Source organism: Lissotriton vulgaris, chromosome 8 (genome assembly GCF_964263255.1).
Source record: "Lissotriton vulgaris chromosome 8, aLisVul1.2, whole genome shotgun sequence".
NCBI lineage: Eukaryota > Metazoa > Chordata > Amphibia > Caudata > Salamandridae > Lissotriton > Lissotriton vulgaris.
The window spans coordinates 980,798,588-980,821,088 of NC_141696.1; the positions used below are offsets into that span (position 1 = coordinate 980,798,588).

The 22,501-nt window shown below is 40.1% G+C and overlaps 1 protein-coding gene across 6 annotated transcripts in view; it reads right to left on the reverse strand.

Moving 5' to 3' along the window:
- The window catches only part of SCEL (sciellin), a 444,440-nt gene that overhangs the window by 399,763 nt on the left and 22,176 nt on the right, over positions 1-22,501 (reverse strand). For all 6 annotated transcript variants that reach the window (XM_086934828.1, XM_086934831.1, XM_086934830.1 and 3 more), the window contains exon 2: positions 1,000-1,066. In XM_086934828.1, the coding sequence (XP_086790954.1) occupies positions 1,000-1,036 (37 nt within the window). In that variant the 5' untranslated portion in view covers positions 1,037-1,066. The remainder of the gene's footprint in view (positions 1-999; positions 1,067-22,501) is intronic.

The following is a 22,501-nucleotide window of genomic DNA, read 5'->3' on the forward strand; positions in this document are numbered from 1 at the left end:
GCCCAAGGTATTGCCTTTATCATCCACATCCTCACAAAAATGTGAATAAAAAATATTGGTGTATAATACATGAGAGCCTGCTATCCATGTATTAAATCAAGTCTCTAGATTCCTTATTAAAGGTACCTACTTGCCTATAAATAAAAGAAATTACGTAGCCACTCAACTGAAATAACTTACTACAGTTGAGTTCTGACATCACAATGCCTACTGCATTTTCATCTTCTGCTCAAAACAGTGATAAAAAGAAAGGATCAGTTTAGATTATTATAAAAAAGAAATAATCTCTCTGCATATTACTTCACATTCTGAGCTACTGTGTTTTTATTTTACATTTTATTCATAATGAACAGCAACCAATATCTTTAGTGAGTTTACATTTGCAATACAGATTCTAATTGTATTCTTCATGGTGCCAAATACCCCATTTCTTTAATATGAAAGAGCACCATGACAAAGATTTAAGTGTTTTGCGGAAGGGTTTTAGTGTGACCATGTATTAGATGGAATAAAGTTCCTCCACCACACATTATGAGAATTTTGCAAGTCACCTCAGAGTTCCATGACCTTATAAGGATTTCCTCTGTGACTAGCAATATCCTTATAATGTATGGCAGGGGCGAATTTATCCCATGTAATAGGGGCAGTAGACTAGTAAGCAAGAAGAGAACGAAACATGAGACAATGCGCTTGTTTTAAATTAGTAATGAAAAGCCGAAAAACACAGTACCAATGGAAAATAAAATAATCAACATCCCTCAAGTTCTGTTTGCTCTATCCTAGACTTGAGCAGGCCTCTGCAAATTAACAAGCTAAACCCATCTTTTTCATGGATAAGATGAGTTTCAGCAGTAGCATTATTTATTTGTTCTCGTGAGTTAACAATGATCGTCAATTAACTTGAATGACTGATTCAGAATAAGGAGTCAAGGCACACAGGCAGCTACAATACATTCAGTAGTAGATGTATTCAACCAGTGAAATGGAAAATAGCCTTACCATATCCAGGACTTTTTTTGGCACCAAAAGATGACATCTTGAGTGGCAGCTATTTCTTAGTTAGGAGCTGGAGGGGAGAAAGAAGGGAAATTTGCCAATGTGATTACAAAAAAACAGGTAAACAGACAACAACGGTACACTTATTTTAACATTCTAGGGCCATCACAGATGCCTCTTGGTATTCAAAATATAGGACACAGCAGTAAAGTTTAATCCAATACGAAATATATGCAAGTGCTATAACTTTCTTTTTTGTCATATGTAAAACCATAACAATGTTCAGAGAGTGATCTGGTTCTTTGCTGCTCCATTTATGTGCATCTAAAAACAGAGCATAAATTAGACACCATATTAGTGATGTAAGGAATGCTTGAATCAGTCTGCACCACTGATTACTTCTCTGACCACATACCATTCCTTAATATTTGCTCATCATTTTACGACAGACATAGACCAGCGAGATGCAAAGCAGACGTGGCCGCACCACACCCCAAAAGGGACAAAACATCCTTAGCAGCTAGGACATGTCCTCTCTGAACTTGAACAGAAGCAACCCCAGATGTGTCAATGTCTTATTAAACTATATTAGCAAGGTATAGTTTAAGACCTATTACACAACCGGGTTAAGCGCCGCATAGGGCAAACACATGACATTTCCGGCACCACAATTACAAAGTAATGGATTTATATGCATGAAAGAAATCTGGAAAAACCTATTACGTGGCTGCATTCCTTTCCACCGTTTTAGATCATCATTCTCAGGAAAGCAACCTAGTTTGCTGATTGATCTCTCAATTAAAATGAGACAAAGAATTATAGAGACCCCAAGGATCCACTAGCAAGCCAAGGGTTATGTTCCATACTCATGCTTCAGGCACATGGACAATGAACATCCCTGTGGATGAATGTTCAAGTAGTGATATTGTAACTCATGGGACCAGCCAAAGAATAAGACCTCCGACTTACTGGAGTTGGCTTTCCGACTGTTCTGCTGGAACCAGTCGAAGACCATTCCCAGACAGCCCCAAATACTCTCTCCGTCCCATGCCTGGTCTTTACCGCACGTGAAGAGGAGTTGCGTGTCGTCGGCGTAGGACACGATCTGGGCCCCATATGCCTCCACCGCCGCCGCCAGAGGGGACATAAAGACCCTTGTGCATGCCAATGTTGGGGGGTACCATGGGTACCAACCAAGTGCTGCCTCCATGCCCCCACCCCCCAGGGGGCTCGCAACAGGCCCCCAAAGAGAACTCTGCATGCCTTTCCATGCGGAGTCTCCACCATGGAAAAGCATGAAACTGCTACCATCCTAATATGGATGGCGTTGTGGGCCATTTCCACTCGGTAGGCAATTGTGACGATTGCCTATCAGCGGAAAAGCGGCTGATGGTCTTTCCGTCTGCCGTGGTGCCCCCTGCCATGGTAATGTGGAGGGGGTAAAAGGCCGAACGGCGGGGTGTTTAGCGTGCAGATCGCCACAGCCGGTAGGGCGGTGGTGATCCGCACGCCATACTAATAGACCCCTAAGTTCTGGCAGGTGAATTGCACACTCAAAAGAGATCCTTGTCTTGACAATTTCAAGGTTTCTTGATCAAAATATTGCTAGCAGTAGTAACTCTGGTCTGTCCTCAGTGTGATTGCTGAACCATAGAAAATGCGGTGGTTTCTTCTCTTTTGAAAAAAGGCCAACCTTGGTCCAAGAACTGTCCATAACTTTTTGCCTATCAGTCTTCTTCTGGCACTGTGAAAGCTGCAGAAAAGCCTGATGACCAGAAATTATCCAAATTCCTTGAGGAGCATGATGCACTAGATCAGGATCTCTCCACAGCATTTGACACTGTGAACCACTGGGTACAGACCCAGAGCTTAGCAGAGAGGTCTAAGTGTGTCATTGCTGGGGTGGTTTCTTTATGACCTGGTTAGATGCTGCCAAACTCATTTGCTCTCCTCACATGAATCAAAGAGATGCAAACTACTATGTGGTGTCACCCAGGATTTGTCCCTGCAACATATACTATTCAACATTTATTTATGCCGGCTCTTGGATCTGATTAGATCACTTGGCAGAACGGATTTGTTCTATGCTGCTGGCTCTCAGTTTATCATCAGGTTGAACACGTATGCTTAATTGTAATCACTGAAAGTAAGGTCCAGAAAGCAGCCAGAAATGAGGGGCCATAATTTCCTGAAACATTTTTCTGAAACCCATCGCTAATAAAAAAAAAGGAGCTGCTTGTCATGGAGAAAAACTCTGAATGATGACACATTGCACTGTGACCCCCAAGTATGGGGATCTTCAGATACCAATTGCCAGTGTTACATCCATGTGACTCATATTGAGCCAGGGAGACTTTTGGCCAGCCAGCTCACCAGTTAGCCATCCTACAATGCAGCTACAACCTTTTTATGAAGAAAGTTAAGAAGCCACTATAATTATGCTCATGCATCAGAGCTACTAAGAGACCTGCACTGGCTCGAAGAGGAGCAGAGAAGGCAGGCATTTGTGTGTGGCACACAAATCTTTCTATGGTAATGACTTCTGAAATCACCACACTTGTTCAATAACCCATTTAAGCATGCTCCTTTTGCAATGAAAATCTAAGCCCAATACTTTGAATTAATATGCCACTAATAGCTCAGAATAATTGGCATTGATATAATGTTTAAGTTGTATGAAACTTTTCTTTCTTATTACTCTTGAACCGCTTCGTCTTTGTTCTGTTAATTGAGTTATCTTCTTATCACCATAAAGCCTCTAAACAACTGTTCACTTTATAAATCAGATAATACATAAATACATTGTTTCCGGAGCCACAATTTGGAGAAAACATTTACTCACGGGAATCACTCACTAGAGATAAATCATTCAAAAACAGGATCATTTGACTGGTGAAGGAATTATAGAGGAACAGGAATAGAAGATTGGAAGTTAGACTTAGTTCACGAATAACTATACCCTGGAGTAATATTTAATGAAGGCATAGGTTGGACTACATTGATATGAGAAAATAACTTTTCAGTAAAACCAAAATATGGAGTTTAATAACTAGTTTAATATAAAATATTGGTGGCCTTGCAATTCATCCTCCCAAGCTTGCATATTGAGCTAAGATATTGCCAATGCTGATGTGTAGATCCTTAATCTGTTGTACAGAGGCACATCACATTATGTCAATAGATGTCCCATTTTGGTTGGAAAATCTTTGTTTCACTAAAGCCACGTCAAAACAGACCATAGGTATAAACTTATCACTTATTTCTACAAAGTGATGCATTCCACTTGGCAGTCTTGCGCTGGCATTACATCTAGTAGGTAGCTCAAGATATTCTTTTGAGTAATCTTGCAAGAATCCAGGGCCTAGTCACAAGATTGCCAGGGATGGAGAGAGGGCTTTCCTTATTCAATCTCCAGCATCTACTCACATCTAGCAAAGTTGACACAAGAAGGGTTTTCATGAAGTAATGATGCGGATCGTTAAGTTGATTATTGAGGGGATCCATCGCGTGTCCCTTTATAATAATTAACTTACAATTGCATTCCCAAAACTGAAACAATAATTAGATTCTACCCAATTTAGACATCTGAGATTTCTCACAGACAATTCTAAAGTAACCTATAGTCAAGTATTGAGATAGGGAAAGATCATCTTTGATAAGATTAAATATAAAGTTTGGAGAATGAGAAACGTACAAAAAATGTGGCAAAAGAAGTCATGATTCTAAAACCCTGGAAAGTTTAAAGAGATTCAGAAGGACTAATAACAGAGATCAGATCTTATAAGAGGTCTAAAAAAAGGAGGTTGATGTCATGTAAAAATGTTTCTACCATTTTCAAGGCAAATAAAAAAAATGTGAAATTCATACATAAGCATTACCTACTGGCTGTCGCTAGAAGGTAGTTATAGTTAGGACCTAGTTTCCATAGGAAATCTGCAACACTCTATTTGGAATAACTTTGGCGCTGGTTGACAAATCTTCGCGAAATTCTCCAAGAAGATGGGGCTTCTTCCCTGAAAGTTTCGGGGTGATTCGTCAAGCGGGGGCCGAGTAAAAAGGGGGTCACACAACATGTTTTCCCCATGCAATTTTCCAAAGGGACCTTGTGCCTCCGGTAGAACGGAGGCACAAGAAAACAGAAAAAGAAACACAAAAAACGTAAAAAGGGAGCAGGGTAGAAACACCCTGACCCCTAGGCCTGCTTAGGGGGTCCCACAAGGACACCCAAGGCCAAAACATTTTTTTTTAAATCGCGAGATGCACATATGGTACGCGTACCCTGCCGATCCCCCCAAAAAAAACGAAGTGCGGCTCCCGCGCTTTAAGGTTAATTTGCCCCGGTGGGGCCAAATTCTGGGGGCTTTATACAAATAAAGTGTGGGGGGGCCCAATCCCTCCCACACTGCCCCGGGGACCGCCACCCCCAGGGAAAAGTATGTTTTATAGCGGGGGCACATGGCCCCCCCGCAGCCCCGGGGACCGCCACCCCCGGGGCTTCAATGTATAATGATGGGGGGCCTCTAAGGCCCCCCCGAGCCCTGGGGATTAATATAGGGTATGCGGGGCTCACTGCTCCTCCACAGCCCCGGGACCGCAATCCCCGGGGCTTCTTTAAAAAAAATAATCATTTTACACCTATGTGGGGGGGCTCACTGGGGCTCTATTAGTAGATAATTCAGAATTATGTTTATATGTAAAGCTGAGCATGTGTAATCAGATATCCATAACGGTACACAAACAGAAGAGAAATCTTCAGCAAATACTAATAAGAGCTGATTTAATATTAATGTTGGCCCAAACTTCTCGAACAACAAAAAATAAAACTAATTTAGAATTTAGATGGACGGACATATAGACGTTTTTTACTGCCCAGTAAAGGGCAGTAAAATACTCCCAAAATTCCCCCCTTGTCATGGAAGATAACTCCCATTGGGGTTTTTTTTTTTAAACTTGAAAGCTTGGCATATGGATCCATCTTGTTGACCATCAAACTTTTAATGTATTTTAAGGAACCATCATGACAGAAGTTCTTGGAAATGCTAGATATGTCTTCTGACCCAACTGACATATCCAAATGCGGCAGGCAAAGTAACCTCGGTAAGGTGGTTGTAAAGTTCTCCGCTATGCCAACAGATAATACTCCATTTACCCAGATATAAATCAAGCCCAGAGTACATTAAAACCTGCATGAAAATTACATACCACATAACCAACAACTCTTGCTAGGTAAAGCAGACACAACTGATCCTCTTTGAGTAATTGGCACTACAACCAGAGGGTGCTGTCCCAAAAGGTGCCATAAGCTTTCCTTAAGAATAATATATTTAAATATATTTAGCTATGGAGCATCTTCAGAATGCCACTAGGTAGCCTATTAGACTCATTCCAGATATAGACTTAGGTTCTGATTGATAGTTTGGCAGTCTCACCGCCGGCCTGCCGCGGCAGTGGTCCCAAGAAGACCATTGTGTCAGTGGTCTTCCACCCGCCCTATGGTGATGTTGTGGCTGGAGTACTCTTCTGCCGTCGGGCTGGCAGCATACCGCCAACCCAATTTCGATGTTCCCAATAGACTGGTGGTCTCTTAGCGGCAGAGTCCGGATGGAGTGATGTTACTCTGCTGTAAAGATAGGTAAATACTATACGTGAATATCAGAAAATCCATATATATCTTGTGCGTGTGTCGTAATGTATATGTAGGTTATATGTACTGTTTCTTTTGTGGCATGTACAATACAGCAAGCCGAAAGTAACTGTCACCATACACCACATACAAGAAGTGACAGAGAAGCCTACGTTTGGTACTGGCAACAACTGGGCTGTTAAGCACCATGGCCCGGGGGCAGCAGCACAGGAAGGACCTGGACAATAGCGTCCAACATGGATTCCGAAGAGGGACCCCAAAAAAGGTGAGTTTTCACCTCTTTTACTTCCTTTCCGCCGAGTCGCACTTGATGGTGCCCCAGCCATGGAAAGCTCGGCAAAAAGTCTCATTGTACTCTGGACAGGAGGAAGCTTGGCAGGACACCTTTTCATGACCCGCCTCCACCTCTGGCTCTTTCCCATCAACGAGGGGACAGGGGTCACAGCATTTGTGGCAGTCCAGCAGTGGTCTTGTAGCCATGGTCCTGTGAGTATTGTAATCGGGCGGTCAGCCTCCCAAGGCAACGGGTGGGTAGGTCGCCGAAAAAGCAACGGTGGTCTCATTCCACCAAGATCGTAATCAAACCCTACTTCTTCCTGCACCGCTCCTTTATCTGTTATTGCAGGTTAGTCCAGAGGGGACTTCTACAATGGCTGTCCCTAGAAAAGCCCCGACTCAGAAGACTGGGAATGGTTTGGCCTGTGTGTTGGTATTTCCCTATATTCTATATTGGAGTTCTGTGAGTGAAAAAACTCACAAACTACTGTTCAGACCTGTGTAGGTTTGCTGTTTGTTTGGATTTTGTCTGCGGGGTGCAAAACAGTCCGGTTGAAGGTCTACTAACCCTCTTTCTAGCCTTTGTCAGCTGTGGAGACATAATCCATTGATGGACCCAGTACTGTGCGGCATGGTGAACTGTCCTGTATAAACCAAGCCTCTTAGAAAGTAGAGTTTCATTAAAATAAAGACACATAAGACCCATATCAGTTCTATAAAAGAAGTGAATGTTTGGAGATGGCAGTATGTGGGCTCGAATGCATTATACCTGTACCTCTTTGTGAACCTCTGAAGGCTCACAGCTGTTCAAGTTTTGGAATTGAAGGTTTTCAAAAAATTTCAGTAATGGGCACACCTTAGAAATACCAGATTCTTAGATCAGATCACAAACCAATAATGAATTGAAGTTATTGCATGAATCCACTTTCTAATCAATAAGACAATTATATTTAACAATCATGTGAACTGTCTGTTTATGACATTATTATTGCACATACTGCCACAGTTTTCTATGTAGGTTGTCAGTGAGATATCAATTACACTCCATTTCTTTTTATGCTTTATTAATACAAGCCAACCAAAAAGCATGCGTTTTTGACTCCTTTGGCTACCTCCTTACTCCCTCCAAATTATAGAACCCATTTAGCAAAAAAATAATATTTAAATTTCATGTATTTTTATAATTACCTCTGACTTACACGGGTATATGTCACGCGAGTTTGTTAATTTGGTCTTAATTTCTGTATTGGAAGAATGGCTTTTTCTTTCTCCAAAACAAGAGCAAGTTTTTTCCCGTCAAAAATACGCATTTAAAGGCTGAATGGAAGACAACACGGAAAAGTGTGCTCCTGTCTGCGTTATAAAGTATTTTTACAAAGTACAACGCAAAGTTCAACTGAAAATCAGGGCCTAATCTGCAAAAAAATGACATGCAAAATCACGTTCTTCCTTTAAAAAATGTGCCAGCTCAGCAACTCTGTATCACAAGCCCTGACACATGTCATGTATCGAGTCAGCACAGGTCTGGGTACTCCAAGAGAAAATGTGCCATAAGGCATTTATCCGGGAAAAGCAGAACACTCATGAGCAGGGTTGCTTGTACATAGATCTGAAAAAATTACAGCTCCAACAGTAGCTAAAGAACACCTTGCAATTCAGTTTAACCAAAAATGCCTCAACAGGCGTGTTTCATTTTCCTTTTTATGGATGGTCTGATTTTCCTCTGCTTGTGCAATGTGTTTTTAATTAATCTGTTGCAGTATTTTTGCTGAGGCTTTCCATGTTCACCTGTTCTAGTCTCATATCATGACATCTAACCCTAGGAATGCGTTTGTGCTGATAATTTGCAAGCCTCTTGTACTCCCTGCAGCAACAAATCTGTATCCATCAGGACAACCAAACGCTACTCCAATTTAGGAAAGAGTTAAAGACTGACCCCTAGATGCATCATTGTAACATTTTGCGATTTCTTAATTGCGAAAATTAAGGAATCGCAATTAAGAAATCGCAAAATGCTATGCATCAAAAAATCGCAAAATATTTTGTAATTCAGTAAATTTCCTTAATTGCGATTCACAATTTGCGAATCGCAATTAAGGAAAACCCTTCCCATTGATTCCTATGGGCCAAAAGGCCCATAGGAATCAATGGGAAGGCATTCACATTTTGCGAATTTCAATTTGCGATTCGCAAAATGTGAATGCAATTTCAAGGGTGCAGTGGGGGGGTTCAAAGAACCCCTCCCTGCACCCCTGAAATTGAACTGTAAGTGCAATTTACACACACACATGACCCAAGGACATGTGTGTGTGTAAATTAAAACTTTCAAATATGCAACTAGTGCAGGTTTGAAAGTTTTCTGTAGATTAGCATGAAGTTCAACTTCATGCTAATTTACCCCTTCCAAATTGCGAATTCGCAATTCTAAATTACTCATGCAATGCATTTAAGAAATCGCAAAATTGCGATTTCTTAAATGCAATCGCAATTTAAGAAATCGCAATGGAATTGCGATTTCTTAAATTGCGAAAAAAGCAAAATGCTTCATGCATCCCAAAAGCGGGATTTGCATTCGCAAACGGCCGAATTCTGCGATTCGCACCGTTTGCGAATGCAAAATCCCTTGATGCATCTAGGCATTACCTCCTTAAAGAACACTACATCACTTTGCAGTGACTTTCCACAACCCAGTTACCTTTTCTACATTTTCTTTACACTTATATTTGACCCTGTACATGTCTCCGCTATCTTTCTGGTATGTTTGCTCCACAGAAATACTATATGTAATATATATATATATATATATATATATATATATATATATATATATATATATATATATATATATATATATATTACATATAATATTTCTGTGGATACAATGCAATCTATGAGAAAAGTGGGTTGCATATAAATGTATACATCATAACGACTAGGTACACTTGTATAGTTATAAATGTATATATGTAAATACAACATTGACGGTAAATAGTCAATTTTAGGTAGAACTAGTAGGGCTTGTATCTTATCCATGAACATGTAGAAACAGCAGTAACAAAAGAGTTTTTGTAGCAGGGCCATATATCTGATAATTAGTACGGAGGAAAGCAACCTGAGTAAATGATCATCACGAGTATAGTAACTGGGAAAATCAATGTAGCAACAAAAAGAATAAGTTGAATGGTAGAAGGATGTCAAATAAAGGGAGAAAAGTTTGGGACTACAAACTGCAATAACAAAGAAGTGAAAGCAAGTAACTAAAGATGAAATGAGTTCAAATGTTTAGCCCTTTTTTCACATTGTTTTTAAATTGGTTTTGCACAGGAGCACTTTATATGGGTGGGTGAAATACCACAAACAGTATAGGAAAATAGGAAGCATTAACGAAATGGTAAAATTATTTGTACATAGCAATGCAGACAAATTCAAAATATGAAATGATGGCCAACATGTGGATTTATCCCAGGATTGTAAATATGAGTTAGCATCTTAAGTAAGGTGGCAAAAATGTGTTGATCACATAATGGGATTTAACCCAGAATCATTTATGTTTACGTAGGGATTTATCCCGGTATCAAGAAATTGTCAATAGAGTGTGAATACTATGTACAATTACTTATAAATATATGTATATATCAAAGTAACGTGATATGAAAGTCCGTCAATTGTGTTTACCCAAAGGTTGACAGATTCAAATGAACCAATCAGCATTAAGCACTGTGCACTTTAAATACGCTAGAAAAAAATGGTTACGCTGTCATGTGATCAAGGCTTTTATGCCGAAACGTTATGGCGACAGCTGAATAAACGAAAATAACCAGCATCCAACGTGGTCCGTGTCTGTTTCCAGCGCAATCGATATCGAGTGTGGTTGTAGCAGGAGAACGGAGGTTTTTGCATATATATATATATATATATATATATATATATATATATATATATATATATATATATATATATATATATATATATATATATATATATATATATATATATATATATATATATATATATATATATATATATATATACATACCTACATATCTATATCCCTCTTTAAAATTAGTTATCTTTCTGGTATGTTTGCTCCACAGAAATACTATATATATATAAATATATATATATATATATATATATATATATATATATATATATATATATATATATATATATATATATACCTACATATCTATATCCCTCTTTAAAATTAGTTTTTTCCTATATCATAGTACTCATCAGCCTCTTTCACTGAGATACACAAAGTCACAAGTTGAAAAAGGTGAGCTGGGAATTGAGGACTGGATCATCACTGGTGTAGAGGAAAAGAAAATTATCTTACCATTCTAAACTGACAGCAAACCTCTTTAAAACCATGTATTCTCTGTCTCTAATCTATTTTTGTTCCTTACAGATGTATGCTCCAGGAGAAGAGTTGCGACCTATGTAATTAATTAATTATATATTTTTATAACAGGCATTTATTTTGATGGTTAAACCTCGGCCTATGCATGCCAGCACCCATTTTGCTGTCCTCTGCCCATGACTCATGTTTTTGGCCACTTCGGAATGAGCATGTAAAAAGCTCAAGATCCCGCTCCTGACTTCGTACATCAAACTTAACTCTTCAAATTAACCATGCAGGAACTATCGTCATCCAGGGTCATTCCATCTGTCATAAACTTAAAACAAAAATATGGATATTCAATTGATATGCTCTCTGAGTGTCTTTCACAATCAATTGAGAATCTGATCAAATTTTTAACTCTGGCAACATAACTGACCGTTTACCCCCTAAGGGCAGCCTTAAAACAATCCCATACTAGGCATGAGCGGATTTTGCGGATTGGCAATCCGCGAATTTGCGGATTTGCGAACTCGCAATCCGCAAAATCCGCGAATTCCCGCGAATTTGCGGATTTTTTTTTTTTTTGTGTTCGCCCGTGTTTCTGCCAGTTCGCGAGGGTTTTTACAATTTCGCAATTTGCGAACTTACCTGTCGGGTCGCAAGTTTTGCGAACTTGTTGTTTCTACGTGTCCAACCTGTTTGGGACACTCTTCTTCATCACTGCCACTCTCTGTCACCACTGCCACTCTCTGACTACTCATGCCACCCTCTGGCCCACCCATGCCACCCTCTGTTTCATCACCACACCCTCTGGTTGTCCAGTGTACATTATTTTCGGCAAAGCAAAGCACACCTTCCCTGCCTCAAGTGACCTGAATTAATTTGGGGCTGATTAATGTGTCACAGAATATTTTTTTAGCTGGCACCTGCTTCCTTAGTGCGCCCTGATTAGTGATCTTTTGCACTTGCTAAGTGCTTTCATTGTTGCAAAATTAGTTACAACACCTGCCCTGCCCCAACTGACAATAATGAATTAGGGGCTGATTAATGGATTTTAACTTCCAGCCTGGCTCCTGCTTGTCTCCCTTAGCTGTAATTCATGACCTTTGTGGCATATGTGTAACTATTCTGAGGTTCAGAGCAGGGTCACATAATAGTTTCAACTGGCAACTGAACTCTGGAGGGGCCCCTCAGGAAGCACTACAGGAAATGGCTACTAATGATGTGCCTGAACTTTTGAACCTGGTAAGTAGTTACTTTCAGTTTTGCTTAGATCGTATTTCTGCAATTTCGCACTTATTCGCGGGGCGCGAACTCACGCGAACAGTGCGAGCAGTGCGAGCAAAATCCGCTGCTCGCGGATTTGCGGATTTTGCAGGAAATTCGCAAATCTCGCGGATTGCGGATTTCCCGAAAATCCGCAAAATCCGCGAGCGGAACGGATTTTCCGCCCATGCCTATCCCATACAACACTTCTGGGGGCGCTATAGCGATTAATGTCAAAGAAACCCTGGGACCATTTTTTGATATATTCGATATAGTCACTGTTGACCAAAGCTTCTTATCAAATGTCCAAGTGGAGCATTTTCTGCCAGAGTTGGGTAGATCGATAGTAAGAATGAGGGCATTATGATCAGAGACTAGTTTAGGGTGTTTAACATTTGTTGCTTGACTAGAAATCTCACGTGCTGTGAATATATATTCGATCCTGACATATTTATTGTGGGGGTGCGAGAAATATGTATAGCCTGGATCCCTCTGATTTTTGAGAGACCAAAACATCGACTAGGTTGTAACTATCTCTAAGTAAGCTAATTGCATTAGATACTTTGGGTTTCTGACCTACATATTTATATTTTTTGTGTCGTTAAATGTGGGGCCGAGTGAGATATTAAAATCTCCACAAAATATAAGTGTCCTGACCAGGAGGCCAACTCAAGTTCTAGAGTCTCAAAAACCGAGGGATCGTCCAGGTTTGACCCATAGAACAAAGGATTAATCCTAGGGTGAGCTCAATAAAACCCATCTGCCCTGGGGGGCTGCCGCTTGACGTATGGGCTGTCCTATGAAGTTTTTAGCCAGTACAGCTACGCCGCGGGTGTTTGATGTTTGAGTGGTAGTTATTAAAACATTGTACCCCCGAGTTTTTAATAGATCTTCCTTCTCCCAGGGCAGGGAGGTTTCTTGAAGGCATATTATATCAAAAGAGTTTTGTTTGATTATTTCGCTCATCCGCCCACGCTTATCTCTGTCATGAAGCCCTGCAATGTTCCAACTACATATGGTTATTCACCCCATGATAGTATATATTTGTTTCCAAGCTTATTGGCATTGTGTGAGTAAGTTTTATAGTTTGAATATTTGTGTTCTCTAATGTTTTCCATGCTGCTAGAGTTGCAGTGTTGTTTCTGCTAAATGTAATTTCTTTTCTTGTTTCCAAAGCTGGAGTTGTTTGCATTTTAAAGGTTTTTGCCCCCTGCCCACCCCCCTCCCAGCCCCTCCCGCTCCTTCCTACCCTCCCTCTCCCCTCCCTCCCAACATAAGGCAAAAAGACTCCATAAGAGTCTGAAAGTGATGAAGGTACAACACGCTATCAGATCCCGACCAACACCTGATAAAAAAAACCGAAAAATAAATAGGAGAGAGCACACCGATTAAGTTAGTAAAAAGTTAGTGAAAAATATATAAGAGCTACTGCTCTACCTGCCTAACGGGCCAAATTTGTGCAACCAAAAAAAATAATAATAATAATTTTTCCCCTCTTTTTTTTTTAAGCCTAAGCCATTATTATGTCATTACGACAATCATTACTACATTCACAACATTATAGAATCATTAAATTCAATATCAATTGGCATGTATATCTTAAAGTCAATAATTTCCGGAGTGGTTCAGAGACCCTTCAGGTGTATATATAAATATACTGATGGCAATGATTATGGCAATGTTTTATGGGTATTATATTACTTTAGACCATTTAGATACTCCTTTGCTTTAATTTCCGAAAGGAAGAACTTTGTCTGACCCTCATAAATAACCTTGAGCCGTGCTGGGTTGTCAAGATAGGCCAGTGCTTTTTTGTCCTGGAATAGTTTTATTAGCTGGCGTAGCCTCCATCGTCTTTCCACGGTTGAGTGGCAAAAGTCTGGGAGTGAAAAGTATGAAACCCCATTGGAGGTACGCTTGGCTTAGGGTCTGGCTTTTTCGAAGATTGCCTGCCGAAGCAGAAAGTTGCCAAAGAAGACAAGAATAGCCCTGGGGTAGGCTCCAGGTTTCGCTGGGGTTTTCAGAGTAAACAGCATGCAATAAGCCCGTTGGATTTCGACATCCCAGTTCCAACTAGAGAGTTCTGGCAGGGAGTTACGGAAAAGATTAATCATGAAAGCGCGGGTGTCTTCCTCTCCAGCAGCCTCAGGGACCTCCAGAATACGAAGATTATTTCTCCGTTGGCGGTTTTCAAACTCCTCTAGTTTCCATTTAACATCCGCCAATTCTGACTCATGAACCTCGACCCGCTCTTGATTTTATTGCAATTTCTGACTCATTCGAAAGCATCCTGGATTCCATCTCCGTCAGACAGTCTCGGAAAGAGCTAAATGTAAATGTATAGGCATTTATATAGCGCACTACTTACCCGGAGGGTCCCAAGGCGCTTCGACCGCTGCGAAACCCTTCCTGGCTTCCCTGAGAGATGGTCCCTTAATGGGTATCTCCAGGGTCAGACCAGGCATCCCCGGCGGTCTGGTGGGGCCGTTAGTGAAGATGAGGCAAGCTAATGCCCAGAGTTGCCGAGTGTGATCGCTGATCAGAGTGGGCACCGAGGCGAGAGAATTATCGAGTCCGCTGACCCTGGTCCAGAAACCTGCCGCGCCGGGAATCGAACCCTGGTCCCGGGCCGTCCTCTGCTCTCGGGTCTGCCGCCTCTAACCAGTGAGCCACACTACTTCACTACAGCTACAGGTCTTTGTTAATTTCCGAGCTACCCCTTGGACCTTGCGTAGGGCAGCTTGCGCTCGTCTTGTGAGGTTTCTTCGCGATGTGCTGCTATTGCTTGCAGCACCGTGTCAAGGGATGCAGGCGATGGAGCTGTAGGGATAGGCTGGGTTGGCTGTGAGGTGAGACCTGCTAGAGGAGCAGGGCGGGCTAATTGATCAGTGGGGGTGGGAGTGTAGTCCCAGGCAAGACCTGCACTGTGAGTTTTCTTCCCCCGCTTATTAGCCATCTTTGATTTAGGTTTAACTGTTAGGGGTTCCCCAACGCCCTCACTCAAGCTACCTGACTCATCAGGTAAATAGGAGGTAGAGGTATCAGCCCACACTGCTTCCAATTCCGCCTCATCGGAAAAGGAGAAGAAATCGCTGGCTTCCTTCTCCATATCGACATGAATGTTACAAGCATTGTCGGCATGATCGGTATTTACAGCATTAACAGCATTAAGCGTGTTGTCTGCATTTTTAAAGATAGGGTTATGAGGATTGCTAGTGTCAGTCTTATCAGTGCCCTGCTGAGATGTTTGATTAGTTATTCCGGCTCCCCCGCATCCAGCCTCATCCAAACCAGTTTCCGTATCCGCAGTGAATGCTGCTCCATTATCAGTGTCAGTAACAGTATTAATGATTGTACCCAGGGTGTTGTTATCGCTCACCTCCGGGGCTGTTGAATTATGCTTGGGTGGTTTGTCCGTGAGACTCCTTGCAGCAACTTCCAAGATCTTCCCGCTGGCCTCCTCTGTCAGCGTCAGACCGGCTGTGCCCGCAATGATCTCTGATAGCGGGGGTGTTCGCATCGTCCGCGGGCTCGACTTGGCATTATCGATGGACGACCGTTCCTTCAATCTCTTCGCTTTGAGTGTCGGCACTCAAAGCGAAGAGGTTAAAGGAGACGCTCTAGCAGTCGCAGACACGCGGTGACCAGCTAATCCCACTGGTTAACACAGGAATTCTCAAGGATCAGCGACCCTTCCGCATCCAATGTGTCTAGTCGGCTGACAGACACCTGAAGATTCCTTTAAGAAGAAATAATAACAAGGCTGTCAAAACCTTGTCCCAGTCCTGATGAAGACCCGCGATTGATGCACGTAGTCAGCGCATCACCACCAGGGTCGAAACGTCGACAAACCATTCTATAGATTTAACTGTACAAAGTCTGAAAGGAACAAAAGAAATCATTTTGCCTAATGACTATTGTATTTACAGTTGATAACCTTGAATATTTACAATCTGAATGTGTTTATGTTTATGTTTTGTCAATTTTATTAGTCCTTCACAACCCACGTTGTATTTCACTGTACATGTCTAATTGTCTTTTGGACAGCACAAACATTCTTTGATGTAAGTAAAAATTTAGAGAAATCTCAATACTAAAGATTTACTTTCTCAGCCATTTGGGTCAATGTTTATTGATGTTTACTAGTACGTTTGTACCCAACCAAGGACACACGTTGTAGATCGCAGACAGAAATGCTGTGTTAAATGGTAATTCTTCCCGACAGAACAATTATTGTTTGTTTCTCTCATGCTATTGAGAGCAACGCCAGGATTGGATGGGGAGCCTTTAATGGTGTCTCAGAGACTGCTGGGACACCATTAGGAGAGAGGAGGGGCAGCGAGGTGGACGGCCGCAAAGGAGGCAGAACAGGTAAGTTTTAAAAAAAATCTTGTTATTTCCCTGATCCCCTATCCTGTTCCCCCTCCCCCACCCCCCACTGACCGTCATTCTGTTGGGTGCACAGTTTATCATAACTCAAAAAACTCCAGGAATAGCATTGAGATAGGAAAGTTCTGAAGCATTCAAATGAGTGGGATAATACAACTCTGATTTTATTACCAACTCTTATTCGATATTTACATGATTGTGAAGCATATCATGATCCAAGTTTCCATGCATAGAAGAGCAACGGAAAATATGCACCTATCTGGCACTCATCCCAAGATCACTGGATTGCTTAATACAGAACAATGGTTTGAGCCTTTCTTGGTTTTCTTGGCTGAGAGGTAAGTTCCCTAGGTTTTGTAAATTATCAGGGAATACTTGAACATAACTGAAAAGTGCATGGAGTAATAACACACTATGGGGTTTCAGTCAAAGCAAAACTCAGATTTGGTACTAAAGCCGCACAGATCGAAAAGTATGGGGACTGGATCGAAGCAACCAGCTATCAAAATAACAGCAAGAAACATGCAATAGAAATATTGCATTAACACATCTGAATATCTGAATAGGTATCTTCTCACTAAATGTTGGAAAGAGGGATGTGAGGCCGGCGGTCCGGCAGGCAGATGAGCAGGCCGGAGCACAAGCCTGGAGCACAAGCTGCACTAAGGAGGCTACTTCTACATTCCAGGGACGCCGCCCGACAGTGTCTAATGCACGCTGGTCTCTCCTCGTGATCAACCGTTTGCGTCAGTCCACTGCTAGTCCACCAGCTCCCCAGATAAGCCTTTGCCTTCGACCACTTCTTGTCCACTTCTACTCCAGCCTCTCCTGCCCAGCCTGGCCCATTGCTCCTGCCCTCTCCACAGCTCTCACTCGCTTACAGCGGGAGTAAATCATGCAGAAATTTGCAATTGCACTACTATTTTGTTTTTGTTTGTTTCTCCACAGATAAAATATTTTTCGCTGAAGACAATCTGCTTCTTCTTTGCCAGAATTGAATATGGGGTGATTACCCATAATGCAAAATCACCTAATATTGCCTTTCAGAAGTGTTCTTTTAGGTAACTTTCCAAGGTGGAAAATAACCTGCAAGAAATACCTCAACACCCATTTAACAATAATTTGTGTTCACCTATGCCTGTTGGGTGTTCCACCCTGAAGATTCCTGTTTCGACCCTCACCTTGAATTTACAGTTATAAAACAATCCACATCATGAGCGGTTTTTCCACAATTGTAAGTGCTTTTCATGATCACAACATTCTTCAAATGGATTACTGAAATAATATCGAGCCCATTAATATCGAGTTACAAAAATATCGATGACAAAATATCGAGGGACAAAATATTGAGTTTCTATCTTCATACAGGTAAGTACAAAAATATCGACTCTAAAATATCGACTGTAAATAATATAGACTGTCAAAATATCGGTTTTTTATATGTCTTTAAATTAAGTTAAAACTAATATAATAATAAATATATTTAATATAAACGTAGTTAAAATGATTAAATAAATGTAATATTAATAAATAATTAATGTAAATTACAAAAATTATATAACAAAAATAATAAATATATATATATATATATATATATAAATACATATTATTAACTAAACATATATAATATTTTTACCGTAGCATAGCAAAATGGTTAAAATTTATTGTAACACTATAGTGAATTCAACAGTAGAAAAACGCAGGATAGCGTAGGGGTAAAAAATACTATTCCCACTCCAGTGGGTGCAACAGTAGGGAAAACGTTGGATAGCGTAGGGGTAAAAATTACTATTCCCACTCCAGTGGGTGCAACAGTAGGGAAAGCGATGGATAGCGTATGGGTTAAAATTACTATTCCCACTCCAGTGGGTGCAACAGTAGGGAAAGCGTTGGATAGCGTAGGGGTAAAAATTACTATTCCCACTCCAGTGGGTGCAAGAGTAGGGAAAGCGTTGGATAGCGTAGGGGTAAAAATTACTATTCCCACTCCAGTGGGTGCAACTGTAGGGAAAGCGTTGGATAGCTTAGGGGTAAAAATTACTATTCCCACTCCAGTGGGTGCAAGAGTAGGGAAAGCATTGGATAGCGTAGGGGTAAAAATTACTATTCCCACTCCAGTGGGTGCAACAGTAGGGAAAGCGTTGGATAGCGTAGGGGTTAAAATTACTATTCCCACTCCAGTGGGTGCAACAGTAGAGAAAGCGTTGGATAGCGTAGGGGTAAAAATTACTATTCCCACTCCAGTGGGTGCAACAGTAGGGAAAGCGCTGGATAGCGTAGAGGTAAAAATTACTATTCCCACTCCAAAGATTGTAACAGTAGGGAAAGCTCTGGATAGCATAGGGGTAAAAATTACTATTCCCACTCCAAAGAGTGCAACAGTAGGGAAAACATTGGATAGCGTAAGGGTTAAAATTACTATTCCCACTCCAGTGGGTGCAACAGTAGGGAAAGCGTTGGATAGCGTAGGGGTAAAAATTACTATTCCCACTCCAGTGGGTGCAACAGTCGGGAAAGCGTTGGATAGCGTAGGGGTTAAAATTACTATTCCCACTCCAGTGGGTGCAACAGTAGGGAAAGCGCTGGATAGTGTAGTGGTTAAAATGACTATTAATTAATTAACAATTAACAATTTTAATTAATTTACATAATTAATTAATTATTATTAAATTACTTCCCACCCTATCCCCCTATAAACTCACAACCCACTACAGAAAATTATTTACTAAATATTAATTATTTATCAATTAAATATTTATAATTAATTACCAATTATATTTTAATTAATTACCAATTAATAATTAATTAACAATTATTATTAATTTACATAATTAATTAATTATTATTAAATTACTTCCCACCCTATCCCCCTATAAACCCACAACCCGCTACAGAAAATAATTGACTAAATATTAATTATTCATCAATTAAATATTTATAATTAATTACCAATTATATTTTAATTAATTACCAATTAATAATTAATTAACAATTATTATTAATTTACATAATTAATTAATTATAATAAAATTACTTCCCACCCTATTCCCCTATAAAACCACAACCCGCTACAGAAAATAATTTACAAAAAAATAATTATTAATCAATTATTATTTTTTAGCAATTATATTTTAATTATTTACCAATTAATAATTAATTAACAATTATTATTAATTTACATAATTAATTAATTATAATTAAATTACTTCCCACCCTATTCCCCTATAAACCCACAACCCGCTACAGATTTATATTACACAATTATTAAAAAATATTAAAAACTACCTTATTTTCGATTTTTTTTTGTCTATATTCTATCTAGTCGATATTATGTCTAGTCTATATTTTTGATTCGATATTTTGGCTATTAATATCGATATTACTCGATATTTTTGTAGTCTATATTATGTCTGGTCGATATTTTGGCTATTCTATATTTTTTACTCGATATTTTGTCCAAACGATATTTTGGATTCGATATTATGTCTGTTTACCCTTCAAATCTTAATTCAGGGTCACAAAATGGAGAATTTACGATCACTAATTTATTTTCTGCTTGCTTAAGTTTTGATTTTATGAGCCAAAATATTTTATATTGGTCCTGGATAAAGTAGGCTTTTAACGCACTGCGGTTCATATTGTGCGTGAATGTTTGGAGGACTCCATGACCTTTATGTCCTAAACAAACATTTAAAAATAGGTATTGTAGAATGACATTGTGTAAAACTAAATTCTATGGCTGTGGCTCTTCTAGCATTCCCTCTATTCCAGCTATCTTGTTCCTGCCTATTAATCTCTCCTGGTTCATTTTCTAGGCCTGGGTTTTGAAAGTGCAGCTATCAAGTGAATGTAATACAACAAAAAGCGATCTTTGGTCAGCAACTTTTTTCAACCAGTCACTTTCAGCCATTGGATTAAGACTTTGTCAATGATGTCCTGATTCCGCCCATTGGACTATTCACCTGTCACCTAATGTTATTGGCTGTTTAAGTTATCCTTCTGCATAGAGTACTTGGATTTAACTGTGTGAGGGACTACTTTACAACTGTAACCCTCTCTATCTCTTCAAGTTCTTTTCTGTGCTCCTTGCCCCTTTCCTTTTCTGTTCCTTTTCTCTTGTTTCCTCCTCCTCCTTCCATCCTATGTGTGCTCCTGTTTGTGACCCTCTCTCACCCCTGCACCCTCCTTCCATGTGCTTAGTTCCTTCCAAGTACCTCTAATAAGTGTAACTATCACAGGGTGTTTTTATTTCTTATCTTAGAAGGTGAGCTACAATGAATGCTACTTTACCTTCAACACCATCGTCTTCTTTATGTCAAAAGTTCAGGTAGCAAATCTTCTCCTTACTTTCTCTCTATGGCCCAAAAAGTAAAGAAGCGTAATGAAGGGACCCATGACACCCGACTTTTATTCGAACAAAAACAGGACTGCCATAAAGGCAATGGTGCCTTTAACACAGTCCACCTTTCATTTCTTCTCGGACTTTCATGTTCTTACACTGCATGCATAAGCACAATAAACCCAGACCTATTCACTTTGTAATTGTTGGTTTCCATCGCTCCTATGACCCAGCCACAGTTCTGACTTGGACTTCTGTCTGTTAAGCACTAGACAATGAGAGACATCATATCAAGCCGTATATTCATGATCTGAGATTAAGAAGAATTGCAAGGGACTTTGTGAAACCTGAGACAGGAAGTGCCACCAGTCCCAGCGATGGCTCCATGAACTTTTACCCTGAGTGGAAACAGCCCTCTGGTTGCCTAATGTTTCTTTGCATTGCTAAGCATGGCTACCAGAGTGTTTACACAGTATGAAAACAGCACGCTAGTGTTTATCTTCCAGCCTATCAGATGGCGGGAAGTACTTAATTGCCCCTATCAATACCACGCCCGGGCAAAGTATGCCCTTTGAGACTGAAAGTTGATCTGATTGAGAGTTTCAAAGTTGTATGCACATTCCTTTCAACATTTTTGTAACATTTTCACTGGAGGTAAAGCAAACGCTTCGGAGTGTATGAAATCATTTCCTTATTTAAAATATTCAGACTACAAACATTGCTTTAATCTTTCCAGGCTTCAGAAAATAGAGTGTACAGCTGAGGAAAAGGGGAAATATATATGCTGCCACAGCATAAATTAAATGCACTTTTTTAAAGTGGGATATTGGTTAATGCATTTTCAGCTTTCATTTGCAAACAACATCACCAGATTGAGGCGTGTACCTACATCTGATTAAACCGATAACGTAACCATAGTACGTATCCATGTGCTTTATTCAGGAGAAAGATATATCTTTGAATAATAGCTTTTCTTTCAGGGGCATGAGACCATCTATACTATCTGCACATAAAATCCCCTTTCACATGATCGAACATGTGCATATTATAATACATGTCAGCCTGTACATCCTGTATAAAAAGTCCATCAATACTTATTACAGTGAAATGAGACATTTCTAGTCACCTGCAATAAAACAAGTGCAAGTGGCTGACATTATAGAAACAATAAAGTGATTGTAGATAAGCCATCAGGCAGTGAAAATGTTTGTTAAAGGGCTAACAAATATAATTTTATATTTTGGTA